Consider the following 15,473-nt stretch of genomic DNA (forward strand, 5'->3'; position numbering starts at 1 on the left):
GGAGGAAGTAACAGTGTAACGGCCTGTGAAGCTACAGCACGGAGGGGCTCTTGCTCATTAGCATCATTTTAAAAGGAAGGAGACCATGGATAACAGATATAATAATATGACCACAGTCACGGTGTCGGGATCTATGAGTAATGTCCCTGGTTTATCATGATGGATATTGATAGTAGATTTTTTTTTTTCAATAAAACTTCCCCTTTAAGATCCTGATTCGAGTCAGAACGACATCTGAATGTTATCCGCACAAAAAAAAAAAGGCTAAATATTTTCTCTCTGAACAGCTTGGCTCGATAGCATCAACACGAGTCACGGTGCCAGGAAATCTGCTGGAAGACGTGGGAAGCGCGGCCTCGGTGCCTGCATTAGGTGGCAGTAGTGCGTCGTATTATACCGGGCGTACAGTCTGTCCGCATTGTATTTTGTCTGGATCATCCTGCTGCACCACATTGTCGTCCGCATCAATAAAGTTTTTAAAAGTCCGGCGACTAATATTACAAAAAAAAAAAAAAAATTCCGCAAAACACCGGTTGAAATGTTTTTTGGATTTGCTCAGAAGAAGCTGTGCCCGATCCACGCTGACTTTTCGTCAGGGCCCGAGGCGTCTTGTCAGCGGAGACGCAGGCACCGAGGGTCTCGAGGAGGTGACGCCGCGCCCCGCTAATTGCAATTGTCGCTCGCCGGGTTAATTTCCTTTTACTATTACACGGAGGATAATTAGAAAGCGCCAACTTTTCTGGCTTCTGCGAAACAGAATGTAATACCCAATTTTTTTCTTTTTTTTATATTAATTGTATTTTGTCTTGCAGGTTGGTGCCAGACGAAATTTTTTTTTTTTTAGCAGAAAGTGTATTTTGGGAATTGGGGGCTGAGGGGGGAAGAGGGGATGAGTGTCAGGATGGAATATATTTACTGTAGGATTTGGGTTATTGGAGAGCTAAAGGGTAATGATGTGATCACATGTAGGGTCCTGGAACTAGCTGTAAACATGGGAATTTGGGGAGGGGGAGGGAATTGGACTTTATTTTATGGTCCTACTTATCAATTACAGTTATGTCCACCCTCTTCCCCCATCCGGTAATGGAAGCTTCTAGGCAAAAATTGTAATATTCGATATGTAGACAAGATGGATTTTGGCCAGGCCTAGGGTCACCATCACCGACCATTATAGCTAATGATCCTGTCACATGGTCCTATGACAGTATGAGCTGAGTACATGGATTTACAGGAGCAATATAGATTGTCATATTTCCCTATGAATCTGCCCCTTCTGGATGAAAGAGTAGGACTCCAGAGCCTGGAGGATATATAGATATGGAAAAGTGAAACTAGAACGTTTGCAACAAAAGTTTAGCTCCTCCTGCTCTATAACATGCTATCTGGAGATTGTACATAGTGTCCTATCTGCTGGCAGCATGTTATAGAGCAGGAGGAGCTGAGCAGATTGTACATAGTGTCATATCTGCAGGCAACATGTTATAGAGCAGGAGGAGCTGAGCAGATTGTACATAGTGTCCTATCGGCAGGCAGCATGTTATAGAGCAGGAGGAGCTGAGCAGATTGTACATAGTGTCCTATCTGCAGGCAGCATGTTATAGAGCAGGAGGAGCTGAGCAGATTGTATGTAGTGTCCTATCTGCAGGCAGCATGTTATAGAGCAGGAGGAGCTGAACAGATCGTACATAGTGTCCTATCTGCAGGCAGCATGGTATAGGACACAATGTACAATCTGCTCAGCTCCTCCAGCCCTATCAGCAGGCAGCATGTTATAGAGCAGGAGGAGCTGAGATTGTACATAGTGTCCTATCAGCAGGCAGCATGTTATAGAGCAGGAGGAACTGAGCAGATTGTACATAGTGTCCTATTTGTTTAGCTGCTCCTCCTATATATTATGCTGTCTGGGAATGGAACACTATGTGCAATCTGCTGTCCTATAACATACTCCCAGTAATCGTAGTGGTGGCTTTAGCATTGTGACATCCCTTTATGAGGAGCACCCTTTCTTCAAGTGCCTGCAGCTTCCTGCACAATCATCTCTACAATGACATTAGAGCTGAGGAAAGTAGTTTTGGTCACATGATGATAAGTCGGTGGGTTTGGACAACCATTTAATGTGTTGAGGTTCTCCCAACTTTCTTCTTATTGACCTCTGATGGAAACTATTGGGGGAAGGAGAAATGAACTGCTCAGTATTTTTGTTCTCAAGAAAAAAATCCTGTAGTAGAAGACTTCGGGGTAAATCGTGCCTGTTAGGTGATGGGAGAGATGGTGGTAGAACGCATCATAGCTGACTCTCTACGAATATGGCAAAATCCTAAGGTGACCGGCATAAGAAAGCATACACTCAGGTGGGTTGCTCCTGTACTTCTGGTTATTTGGCCAGAAGAAGTTCGGAGGTCACAGGACCCACTTCATCCTATGAGTGAGCACTTAGGACACTGAGAGTTCTCTGGAAAACCGAAGGTGATATTTCACAATCCAAGGAGACCACTTGTCCTATGACCCATAAGACCAAATATTGCAAGTCCCCCAAATATTTCTCAGGAGACGTAAGCAGGCGCTTAGACTTTCCTATATGTAGACCAGAAGTTTGGAGGTCATCCAATGGGTGACCACTTAGAACATAGGAAGTAAAGTTCCCTGGAAAACCGAAGGGACATTTCACAATCCAAGGAGGCCACTTGTTCTACGACCCCTTTGAAACCAAACATTGCAAGTCCCGGAACCTCTTAGAAGACGTAGCAGCCGCTTGGACTTTCCTATCTGTAGGCCAGAAGTTCAGAGGTTTCAGGACCCAGTTCATCCAATGATGACGACTTAGAACGCAGGAAGTAAAGTTCCATGAAAAACCGAAGGGACATTTCACAACTCAAGAAGAACACTTGTCCTATGACCCATTTGAAGCTAAATATGGCAAGTCCTGGAACAGCTCGGGAGACGTAAGCAGCCGCTTAGGCTTTTCCTATATATAGGCCAGAAGGTAAGAGTTCTCCTTATGGAGGCCATAAGTTCAGAGGTCACAGGACCCACTTCATCCAATGATGACCACTTTGAACATAGGAAGTAAAGTACCCTAAAAAAAAGTTTGGAGGTCATCCAATGGGTGTCCACTTAGAACATAGGAAGTAAAGTTCCCTGGAAAACCGAAGGGACATTTTACAATCCAAGGAGGCCTCTTGCCCTATGACCCCTTCGAAACTAAATACGTCAAGTCCGGCAACAGCTCGGGAGACGTAAGCAGCCGCTTAGGATTTCCTATATTACTTGGAAATCCCCTTTAAGTCAAGTTAGAAGTTGAGGTTCATCATGAACCACAGAAGATAAATGTTGATCCTTGGGTAATGTTGATCCTTCGCCAGGCTTCTATCTCCTGTACAAATTGGTACCACAGAACATAGGATGGGGCGGTCCGATAGCCCGCATGCTACAACAATGTATCCCGGCCATATGTTCCATCAGTTGTTTTTCTCCACCAGTTAACCGTCAGTCTGAAGGCGCTTTCTTTCCCTCGTGACACGGCTCCTTTGTCGCGCCGACACCGTGTTATTACACAATCCTTTTTACATTTCTTACCTGAATGGGAAAATCAATTATTTTGTCGCTCACATCATTTAAGAGGACAAAAAGAATAATTTGCGTATGTGGAGCAGACTCTGTGGTGTGGGTCTCGTGTAAACCACTTTTTATCTGTTGAGTCGGTAGCACGAGTAAATTACATACATATCCATCATCGGGGAGAGGACCTTACTGTACGAAACGCGTCGGCATATTCTCTTTATTGCAGTTATTGTAATTTTAATTATATAGCAACAACATATTACATATGAGCCGGAAAGGTTACTCCGATACACATATATATATATACTGCAATTAAGCCGCGTACATAATATATCCTCCACACTTTGAAGGCGACTGGGTACGTGACGGGATCTGGGCCAATAGACTGAAAGTGAGAATGTAATTTGCGTTATGAGGCCAGTGAATCTGTAATAATCATAGGTTGACCCCCCTAGTACACATTAATCTATTACTACTTCTCCATTACTAGTCAAGCTTATTTCGATGTCCCTAAAATTTCGACATTGACTAGAAAGTATATAAAATATAATAAAAATTAGCTAGAAAATGTTTAAAAAAAATAATCAATCGGCTCATAAAAATCTGCGTTCAATTGGACACTTTATAAGCTTTCCAGACATACCTTTCCTGTTTCCAAGTGACCTGTCATTTAAGAGGAATTTCCATTCTTGTCTTTATGCAAATTAGCTTCTCAGTGCACAGGGGGCGGGGCCTTTATCTGCTGCTGCACCTGTTTTGGTTTCTCTGTATTGGTTTTGTAACCTTTTTAAAAAAACAAAAAACAATCCCTTCCGTAAATACGTTGAAGAAGGAAGTAAACTGCTGCACCTATTGATATGGCCCCGCCCCTTGTGCACTGAGATGCTAATTTGCTTAAAGATAGACATGTAATTTTATTTCTAATATACAGAGAGGGTGGTGCTTGAATTGTAACTGGAAGCCAGTCCCTACGATATTGTTTAAGTCATGGCTGGGATCTAACATATATATTTTTTAAAATTTTTTAAAGGAGTTGTCTATTGATAGCAAGTTTGATCCCAATGGATCGTGATACTGTGGGTCCATTGTACTCGTGTTGCACTGGCGATGACTGCACCGTTTATCTCTATGGCGCTGATGGAGACGGCACTTGTCTATCTCCATCAGCACCATAGAGATGAATGGAGCAGCCGGCGTATTCATGACTGACTTCTCCGGTTATCTAGGATGCAACAGGGGCACAACGGACTCCCATTCTCTTTCCATTGGGATCCCAACACTGAGACCCCCACCCCACCGATCAGAAAGTTAGACCATATCCTGTGGATAGGGTATATCTTCCTATGACTAGAATTTTATTAATGTTATCCAGCTCAAACTATTATTCTTTATGGTAGACGAACCCCCTGATGATATAAACCATAAAGATCATTTATAATCTTTGTGAGAACCAGATGGCAGGTGTATACTTTCCCTGCAGTGCCTCCGGAGGTTAAAGAGGGCACTACGCCATCTCAAATTCTGTAACTGTGGAGGGTTTCCAGATTCCCTAGTACTTCATAAATGTCGAATAATCTTGTATGAGGGTCCTGATTAATTCATTACATTATTTGTAGGTTTTATCATGTAAATAATGTAAGAGGGCTGTGGGGTCCATTGGTTCTTCTGAAGGTGCTAATTTGCAACTTCAAGGCCAAGCCTAGCAGGGCCCTGGAGATGGACATGAAGATCAATTATCAGACAAGAAACCTTGAAGCCGGTGACAGAACATGCGTCCTAATTAGCAGCCGATGAACCATGTCCGCCACAAAGGGAAAGCTCCATAGCTCCGGGCTATCCGCTCCTACAAGTCCTCTTTACATAACAGTAGGGTGTCACTCGTTCAGTCAGAAAACTCTTGACATATCTGGAGGTATGGGGACAAGAGCGGCCTGGAGAGCAACAAGTTGTGGATCCCAGGAACCTGTCGTCAGAAATTTCAAGTGTTTCTTTTGACTTGAAGAGGCATGTGATTAATAAGACCATTCTCCAATGTTATTAAAGGGTCTCGGTGGTGGAGAAAGTCTCTGAGATTTCGAAAACCTTGCAAAAACCTCCTTAGATTCATTGTGATTATAATTGTTATGCAGAAAAAAAGAGTCAACTTTTTGTAGGCACCATCTAACAAAAGATGGCAGAGGACAGAGGAAGATGGATATTTATCAGGAAACCTCTCCAAATGTCCACTGATTTGAGAAGAACACACTTGTATCCAGAGATACAGAGCAGCCCAAGAGAAAATGACCTTTGAATCTGAATGGAAATGGGAAACTTCATGGACTTGGGGCATTGACTTGGTGCCAGTAGAGCCACTATACCTCGCCCTCTTCGGTGCCGTGAAGGTCCTCTCTGCACTCCCAGTCTCTATTGACATGTTCAGACTGTGCAGGGACACATCCATTAGATAAGCGGAATACTGTCGGTGGTGATGTATCGTTGATGGGGCACCCTTCATTGTCTACACATGTCAAACACACAAGCTGTTGGCCAAATGAGCCTGACCCTTATTTATATGTGAGCTTGACATGGCAAAACATGCAGCTTATCCCCCCAAGAACAAAAGCATTGGGAGGTCCTCATCTCCACCAATCATCCGGTAGAGTCCAGGTCTTCTTGGACTCTACCAGATGATTGGGGCGAGATGAGGACCCAGCAGGTGGACCTACCATTGCACATTAGACAAAATGTACATGGCGTTGTCTCATGAAAGTAAATTATCCACAGGATTATGGATATGGTGATGTTGGCTGGGGGTCCGACTGCCGGAACACCCAGCGAGTGGCAGAACGGGAATAGAGTTCTGGTGACCATTTGTGACCGGAGCTTCATATGCTGCACAATACGATCCAACAGAATCACATATATACATTGGAACGGCATTCCGAGGGGTCTGAAGCTTCTACCAAGTTCTGTAGGGTCCCAGTAGTTGGACCCTAGTAGTATCTAACAAAATATCTTTTGGAAAACAAATTTAAAGGGAGTGTACAAGCCACCAAAAACCGTATGGCATAGCACACTTTGTAAACGTTCCTTTGTCTGTTTTTCCCCAAATTTTTGAGAAATTGTTTCTGTAAATGTTCTGCACATGAGGTTCTTGGCGCAGAAGGGGTGGAGCCAAGTCAGTGGTGTTTTTCTTTTTCTACCATCCAGAACCATCCCTTACAAACTTATGATTGATATTTCTTGAAGAGAAAAGGTGTAGAAAGAAAGACCGGTGCACCAGAAGGTGCATGTTCCCGCCCCTGGTGCACCTAGAAACATTTTTGCATAAATAAAAATCTAAATGACAAATCACTGACAAATATGGAAAGACATTTCTGGAAAGTGTATGAAATGCTCAACAAGTACAAAATTCTGGATTTACCCGTATATACTCGAGTATAAACCGACCCGAGTATAAGCCGAGAACCGTAATTTTGACACACAAAATTGGAAAAACCTATTGACTCGAGTATAAGCCGAGGGTGGGAAATGCATTGGTCCCGGCCCCCTGGAGCATATAGCCTGCCAGCCCCCTGGAGTATATAGCCTGCCAGCCCCCTGGATTATATAGCCTGCCAGCCCCCTGGAGTATATAGCCTACCAGCCCCCTGGAGTATATAGCCTGCCAGCCCCCTGGAGTATATAGCCTGCCAGCCCCCTGGAGTATATAGCCTGCCAGCCCCCTGGAGTATATAGGCTGCCTGCCTGCTCCCTCAAGTATACAGCCTGCCAGCCCCTTCTGGTCCGTCGCAGATACCATGACGTCAGCCGACATCATAGTGTGTGCCGATGCGGCAGACGTCATGAAGACTGTTTTTTTGTGCTGAAAAACTAGGCTTATACTCGAGTATATATGGTACTTTTCGTTGCTTGTAAATATCTACCATCAAAATCCATCCTGATAAACCAGGGGCACTTTCTCATAGATCCAGGCACTGTGACTGTGGTCATCTTCTTATAGTTGTTCTCTGTGGCCTCCTGCCTCCTCAGAGCAATATCTGAAGTTATGCTAATGAGTCAGAAGGGCTCCTGGGGGGGGCGGTACCAGAGCCCTTCCAGCTGTAGCTTCACAGAGTGGGTAAGACGGTATATCAGCCTGTGAAGCTGCAACACAGGGCGGGGCTCTTCTAGCTCATTAGCATAATTATAAAAGTCGATTTTAGAAGAAAGGAGGCCATGAATAATAAATATAATAAGATAATCACGGGCCCAGTGCCTGGGTCTATGAGTAAGTATTTATCATGGTGGATTTTGATTTCCTTTAAATCCAGGCCAGCACATTCACAGTATCTGCCCCTTTTTTTGAGTTACTTTGGAGTTGGCTAAAATGTAGTAGTCCAATGCCCTACTTATAGCATATGCAAAAATTGCAGATTGAAAGAAAAAGTAATAATTTAAAAAAAAAATATTGCTGTTTTTCTATTCTGTTTTTCCTGTTTCACATGGACAGTACCATCCAGATAAGCAGCACGGGGATACCTCCTCGGAGCAGGACGCAGAAGGGGCACAAAGGTTCATTGAAATCAGTCGGGCATGGAAGATCCTGGGAAGCGAGGAGGCGAGGCGAGCCTATGACCTGCAGCGGCGTGGTAAGTTGTCTCAGGCCAGTACTGATGAGGGTGATTTTTGGCGAGATTACACCTCCCGTGTGTTAATAATCTCGGCCCTTTCTATTTTGAGGCATTTGCTCTTTGCCTTATAAATAATAGACGCCGCGCACAGTCTTAGATTATTTTTTCCGCTCTCGTTGTACACGACAGAGAATTGGGCTATTTTAGACGGGTGCGCTTCTAATGACATAGTATGTTTTCTGTAGGCCTTTGGGGAAACTGTTCGCATTGAATGACTCATCTGTGTTATGTGCGTCTCTGCAATCTCCACTGACAAGCCGGGTCCATGTGTTACGCCCCAAAGCGACAATGGACCGCACGGCCGGGGGTTTCCATTCCTGTCTGACGGGCACAGCATTCCAGACCTTGGATTTTAGGAAGCTTTTATAGAAAACAGACCTATACTGTCAACTAGAGCAGACTGTATCCAGAGAAGACCAATAGGATCTGAGTTATATAAATTAAGGGGCGACCGTCAGCTACTTGACCCTTCGATACTGTTGACAATGCTATATAGGGGACAGATCATACCTGGGATCATGCAGCTGGCACCACTGAAACATCCACATTTTAATGAATCAGGTTCTGCATCTTCTTGTGCTCTGCCTAGAACTGTTGACATAAAGAGCTTTTTCCAGGATTAAAATAGTCATTAACAGCAGGACAGTGAAAAATGCATTTGTATATCAGGATTGTAGCTGGACATGGAGCACTGGGGGAGTCTCCTTACACTGCTGAGTTCTTTGCATTCAAACTGCTCCTTAGCTCCTCCCCCCTTCTGTAATACCCAATCAGAAACCTTCTATGGCAGTGACTTCCTTCTAATCCCTCCCTCCTAATCTAATTAACTACTGTAGCAAGCTTCAGTGCGTAAAGTCCAGCTACAATCCTGGAATACATATGCATTTTTCGCAGTCCTGCGTCTACAATACCTAAAGCTGCCGACTCCCTCCTGATTCCTCTGCTGATAATATGTTACAATCTGAACAAGGCTTCCTTTTCACTCTTTATGGGACCATGGGCTAGTAGCAGACCTGCAATACCGGACACAGCCCATGTACAGCTGTGGCGCTGTGTCCGTTGTGAAGAAAAAGCAGTTTTTTGGGGGGCGTTTTAATTTTTGACAAACCTAAATTGCCGACTGATAAAGTCACCACATTTACATGAATATTATATAAGAAAAGTCCGTAGAGCTACACACACGACTCGCTTCGAGCTGTTTCAGCCTTATTAACTCTCAGCAGCGCAGTATGCGGCTGAAGACCTAATACCATGAAGTCTAGAAGCAAGAAGAAGACGTCTACAACAACACACCACGCGAATCCAGGCGTCTCCATTTGGGGTTACAGACAACCAATCCCGTATAGGCAAATATTTGACGGTGTTTTCTGAAACATTGGCCACCGGAAGAGTTAAATAGTTACAAGAATTTCTGTAAATCGGCATCTCTCTCGCCTGCAAATTTTTTTCTATTCTCGGTGTACGCTTCCGAGAATATAGCTCCTTAAAACAGCGACAGGCTGTTGGGAGCAAGGAAAGGGGGGAAATGTAGGTCAGATCTGTCACACACAGGCTCCTGTTACATGATGTGATAGCCTGTCTTTCTGTTTCAGGCCTGGGGGGGTAGGAGTCCCTCAGCCTTCCATTAGAGCCTTCAATAAATGTATATACCCACCCTCCTCGCTAATGGGAGGGGGGGGGCTCAATAATAGTGTATCGCCTATGGGGAAAACACTCAGCGGCACATTGCAGTAACACACTCTGGCTTATCTTCCATGCATAGCCACCATCGGGCCGGAGATTGTTCACAAGGTTCAGTCCATCACATCGGCCCCCCTCTTGTTTCAGAACCCCTGCTGTTATCATTGTGGTGGGGAATGGCTAGGAGGACCATACATCCGAATTACTAATGCCTATACCCACCACAAGGCTGAGGAGCACTCTGTGCATTGTTCCCTTCACCTCATTTCTAGGCCTCCATGCCCATTCAGCTTATAAGGTGATTGGCCTACATGGATCATTGTGGCACCCAGGACCGGACTCCCCTACTTATCTCTGGAAACCAGACAATTTTACCTCATGTTTTTTGTAAAATGGGGGGGGGGGGGGGGGCAGGATATGAGGTAATTTACCAATATACATCTAGTAATAGTTCTGCTCCGCTTTCTTGATATGTAAAGTGAAGCCTCCTGTCTTTTATCTTCTTCATCAGACATTCCTGTCAATAAAATGGCCGCCGATGGAGGTCATGTGATCTCTATCTGTTGATTGTTTCATTTTTCATCTGCGGCCATTTTATGGACAGGAATCTCTGGCTGATGAGGTAAAAGACGGAGGAGGTTTCACTTTACATATCAGGAAAGCGGAGCAGAACTATTAATAGATATATATTAGTAAATTATCTGATATCCTCCCCACCCCCAGACTTAGGCCTCATTCACATGGACGTATGGGCAAGCTTGCGGCCTCACATACATCACTCATAGACAACAATAGGTGCACGGACGATACATACAAGGGGAAAAGATAGGAGATGTCCTTTTTTTTTCCTGTGTGCACGGCCGTACACCTTGCATCGCAATGGAGAGGAGTCGCCCCTCTTCCTTTCCATGGCGCTGAACGTGTGCCCAGCTACGGCCAGACGGGCACACGTTCGTGTGAATGTAGCCTTACACACACATTACAAAAACTATGAGGTAAAATTGTCTGGTTTCCAGGGATAAGTAGGGGAGTCCGGTCCTGGATGCCACAAAGGTCCATGTAGGCCAATCACCTTATTAGCTGAATAGACATGGAGGCCTAGAAATGAGGTAAAAGGAAGAATACACACAGTGCTCCTCAGCCCTGTGCTGGGTAAAGGCATAACACATTACAAAAAACATGAGGTAAAGTGGCCAACCCCTTTAACATACCTCGTGTAATAACCATATGAGGAAGAGAAGCATAACATCCCATTAAAACCGGTTTTTGGGAGACAGCTGAACCGGCAACTTACTAGACATCCATGGAAAAAGTAACTTAAAGGGAACCTGTCATCAAATTTTACCCTATTTAGTTAGCAGCCCCATCAGATACAAAATGTCCTTTCTAGAAATTCCTGTTTTGTGTGAAATTTTACCTGATTATGTATTAAAAAATATGACTCTTCTCTGCTCATTTTAACATGAAATTAGTTAAATTTTGAGGCTGCAGGGGAGTGTCACAAATCTCTGCTTGGTGTCATATTAAAGATAAGCCTCTGATGTTCCTTATCACGCCTTGCATTTCTGAAAGATGAGATTCTTATCTGTAACATGACACCAAAAATAGGTTTCTACACACCATAGAGCCAAATTTAGGGGCATCTGAGGTGACTCTCCTCCTGCAGCTTGTAAATAGGCTTCTTCTCTGGTCATTGTCACGTGACTTTGGGGGAGATTTTTTTTTTGTAAATGGGTGGGATTTCACATAAAAGAGGGAATTCGAGGAAGGACATTTCATCCCCTACCTGATGGGGCTGGTAGTTTAATGGGGTAAAACCTGGAGACAGACCCTTTTAGTGGCCATCACGGGAGCCCCCATCTAGAGGTTGGAGTCAAATTCTTGAATCTACATCATTGGGAAGATTAAAATTTCTTTCAAACCATTTAATAACCAGTGTCATTATCAAAATTAGTTATCAGGGTTATAAATTATAACTTATGGCCTAGCCGAAGGATCGGAGGCCAACACCAAACCGTGCACTGATCAGCTGCTATGCCGGTAGCAGGTAGCTCTGCCATGACTGTAGTATATTCGTTATAATTCCTGGCCATCCCCTTTAAGAATGGAAGGGTGGGCTCTTTTACCAAACTTTGGCAGGAACTGTGATTGAGAAGTTGGGGTTCCTTTAGTAGAGCAGTGTGAATCCAACGCTCGGTTAGATGATAAAAATTAGGTCCTGACTCTCGGGAGGGGGGGAACCATATGAATTTGAGTCAGATCTTTATTTCAAGGCAGTGTAAACTCACTGTTTCGTGGTTTACCTCTGGAAACCACCCTCCAAGCTCCTACCATGTCACCACGGGTCCCATTCGTAACAATTCTTTTAACCCTGGAGCAACCAGGAAGGGGGGAATAACATCAGTGAGCAGTGAATACACTACAGGCGGTCCCCTATTCAAGGACACCTGACTTACAGACGACCCATAGTTAAAGACGGACCCCTCTGGCCACTGTGACCTTTGGATGTTACTATGTTACTATAGACCCAGATTGCAATGCTCAGCTGTACGGTGTCTGTTATGAAGCTTTATTGATAATCCTTGGTCCAATCACAGCAAAAAAATTTGAAACTCTGATTGTCACTGGGGCAAAAAAAAAAATTTTTGTCTTGATCTACAATTATAAAATAAACAGTTTCGACTTGCATACAAATTCAACTTAAGAACAAACCTATGGAACCTATCTTGTATGTAACCCGGGGACTGCCTGTACTGAGTTTCTATATTTCCTGGCTAACCCTTTTATGAGGCAGGGGAGCCGTATACAGAACGGAGTTTGCGTACATTATCTAGGCCTTCATGACAGAGATGTCAAATATGCATCTAGCCTCAAAAGATATTGAGATGACTCCGCTCCTTCTCTCCCAGTCAATACAGTAAAGCTTACATGTGATCTACAAATACAGGGAGCGGTGTTTATACTGGCCGTAATTGTAAGATTTAACTAAATTTATCATTAAAACCTCATGATGATAAAGACCCTCCAATAGTTTGCAACAGGGAATTGGTCATTTTTTTGGGTAATTTCTGATTAGTCTTTGTCCCTATAGTTAATTTGTCTCGGTTAGCCGAGCTACTGATCATTATTTCACGTTACTCAGCCTGGAAGAATCTCTGTGGATTGGAAACCTCTTGAACCTTTCGGCTCGTAAACCTTGCGGATGAGCTGTCTCTGTTAGCTTTGGAGACAATGAAGTCACACAATTGCTTCCTTATTACTATATAAACCCAATGGACATCACCGGATCGTGTGGTTTGCTCTTCCGTCTGTTTCTTGAGCTGAACGAGTTTATAGGAAACCACAGTCAATAAAGCTCTCGTGGTGGATGTTCTGTTTGTGTAGATGTTAGTAATGCATGATCTGACACTTGTAATAAAGAGACAAACCCAAATCTAGATCTTACTGTGAATTTCACCCCTAACCCCTCTTTGTCATGGATGGAATTATACATATTCTTTAAGGATCTTGTCGAAGATGTTGCCCAAGATTTTTTAAATTGTTCAAGAAAAGGGATTGGGGTAACAAAAACCTAGACTTGCCTTTTCAACCCCCCACTGCTATTGTGGTCCCTCCCAGTGTCTTATTGCTCTATACGTCTTTAGTAGAATTTCTCTAAACCAGCCATTCACATGGTGTGGAGCCATTGGGCCACATTTACTAAGGGTCCTGCGGGCACGATTCCGTCTGGTTTTCACGAATATTTCCGACTTGCACCTTTTTGCGCTGAATTGCCCTGGGTTTTGGCACACGCGATCGGATTGTGCCGCATCGGCGCCGAAACAGAAATGGGGGGCGTGGCTGTCGGACAAACCGTGTCGCAAGATTAAGCACTCACATGCACCAGGAAGAAGAAGGTGAACTCCGGTGGACCTCGGCGCAGAAGCGACACATGCAGCAACTCGGGCGCACGACCTTGGTGAATCCCGGCAGACCTGAATCCTCGTCGGACAATGCGCAGCGGGATCGTGACTGGACCGGATAAGTAAATGTGCCCCAGTGCGTGCAATAGCTTTTGACTCAACAAAACTTCTGGCCAACAACCATCACCCTATGTAAGTGATGGTGTGTTGGAGTAGAAAAAAGCACAAACCATTAGAGCTTAGATTTAGAGCCAGATTTATAAACCTTTACACCACAAAACTGGCTCTAGCCCCTCGTAGGGGAAGATTGGTGTGAAGTCTACACCTTATCATAAATTAGGTTAATTGGTTCCATGGTAAGGGGGTATCAAGACCAGCTTTGCTTTAGGTCTTCGCTAGTCAGACTTTAAAAGAAAGAACTTAAAAAAAACTCTACAGTACATGTCAAACACAAGGCCCACCACCTCATTTTATGTGGTCCATGAGGCCTGCACTGAGAAACTGAGTCGAGATCTTCATCGGAGGTCTCACAGTGGCAATAACGTATAAAATGGACCTGCTGTCCTTCAGTGTTCGGGTTGCTTGGGTGTAAGTCCTCTTCGAAGTGGATACTTTTGGAACAGATGTTTCATTCATTCAGTCTACATGTACACCAACCTAGTCTTGGCCATGCCCTAGCCATGGTTTCCACTGCCCTTTGTGTGAGCTGACAGCTTGAGCCACAAATTTTGGAGCAGGTCGTCTCTTTTCCTCTGTCACAACGGCCATGGGTCCATCGTTTGCGGCACACGAGTATAGTTGGACATATAAGGTTGTCCCCTACAATTGAGTTGGACATCCCTGTGCTGCAGTGTTTACGTCTTAATCAAGTGTTGGCCGAAAGGAGTAGGGTTGTATGAAATACGGATACTGTATTCTTCTAGTATATTCTTGAGTTTTTTGAGCATCGGTATGAAGATAAGATGGCTTCCTTGTGAAGTCGTCTCGGGGCAGTTTGTCGCTCTCATGAGTAAACCTCTCACGAGTCTTCTGCTGCATTATGTTCATTAACACGGTGAGATCTGCAAAGCACAATAGCAGGTAAAGTGCCATAAGGAGATAAAGCTGATGAAATCATCGCTTACAAAAATACATCTGCCCTAAGATCTCTGAAATGTTATCATTCCAGACCGATGCACACATAGTAAAACATGGCAGTAATTATTTTATGAATATATTCATCATGGAGATCCTTCCACTCCATCCTCCAGATATCGCAGCGCTGACTAGAATCTTAAGTTGACGGGGTGGTTTATTATTCGGAAGAGAATATCGGAGATTATACTGGCGTCTTTGGCGATTTATAATGTGATGTGTAGGGTACCAGACCCAACGGAAGGTAGCAATATAGGCAGTGTAAGACCCCCTGGAATACCTAGTTAGTCCACAGACCAAATGCCTCCTTATCCACTAGCTGTTGGCAAATGCTCCTTTCTTTCCACCTTTTGCCCAATTCTGCAGGTTTGTCGAAGAATCCACTGAAGTAGAAACCACAGAAGTCTCAACGTATAAGGATAATCTGCACTCCTAACCCCAACAGAAAGCCCAGACACCTGTTCCTATAGTCATAGCTGATAAAAGGAAACCTACCATCAACCTACTTATTACGGCAGATCTAATGGTAGGTTCCTCTAACAAC

General features: G+C 44.1%; 1 protein-coding gene across 4 annotated transcripts in view; it reads left to right on the top strand.

Moving 5' to 3' along the window:
* DNAJC24 (DnaJ heat shock protein family (Hsp40) member C24) overlaps positions 1-15,473 on the top strand; it is a 72,617-nt gene that overhangs the window by 49,287 nt on the left and 7,857 nt on the right. For 3 of the 4 annotated variants that reach the window (XM_072118587.1, XM_072118588.1, XM_072118585.1), the window contains exon 3: positions 8,033-8,171. The exons of the other annotated variant lie outside the window; for it this stretch is intronic. In XM_072118587.1, the coding sequence (XP_071974688.1) occupies positions 8,033-8,171 (139 nt within the window). The remainder of the gene's footprint in view (positions 1-8,032; positions 8,172-15,473) is intronic. 4 annotated transcript variants of the gene reach the window in all.

Source organism: Engystomops pustulosus, chromosome 7 (genome assembly GCF_040894005.1).
Source record: "Engystomops pustulosus chromosome 7, aEngPut4.maternal, whole genome shotgun sequence".
Lineage (NCBI taxonomy): Eukaryota > Metazoa > Chordata > Amphibia > Anura > Leptodactylidae > Engystomops > Engystomops pustulosus.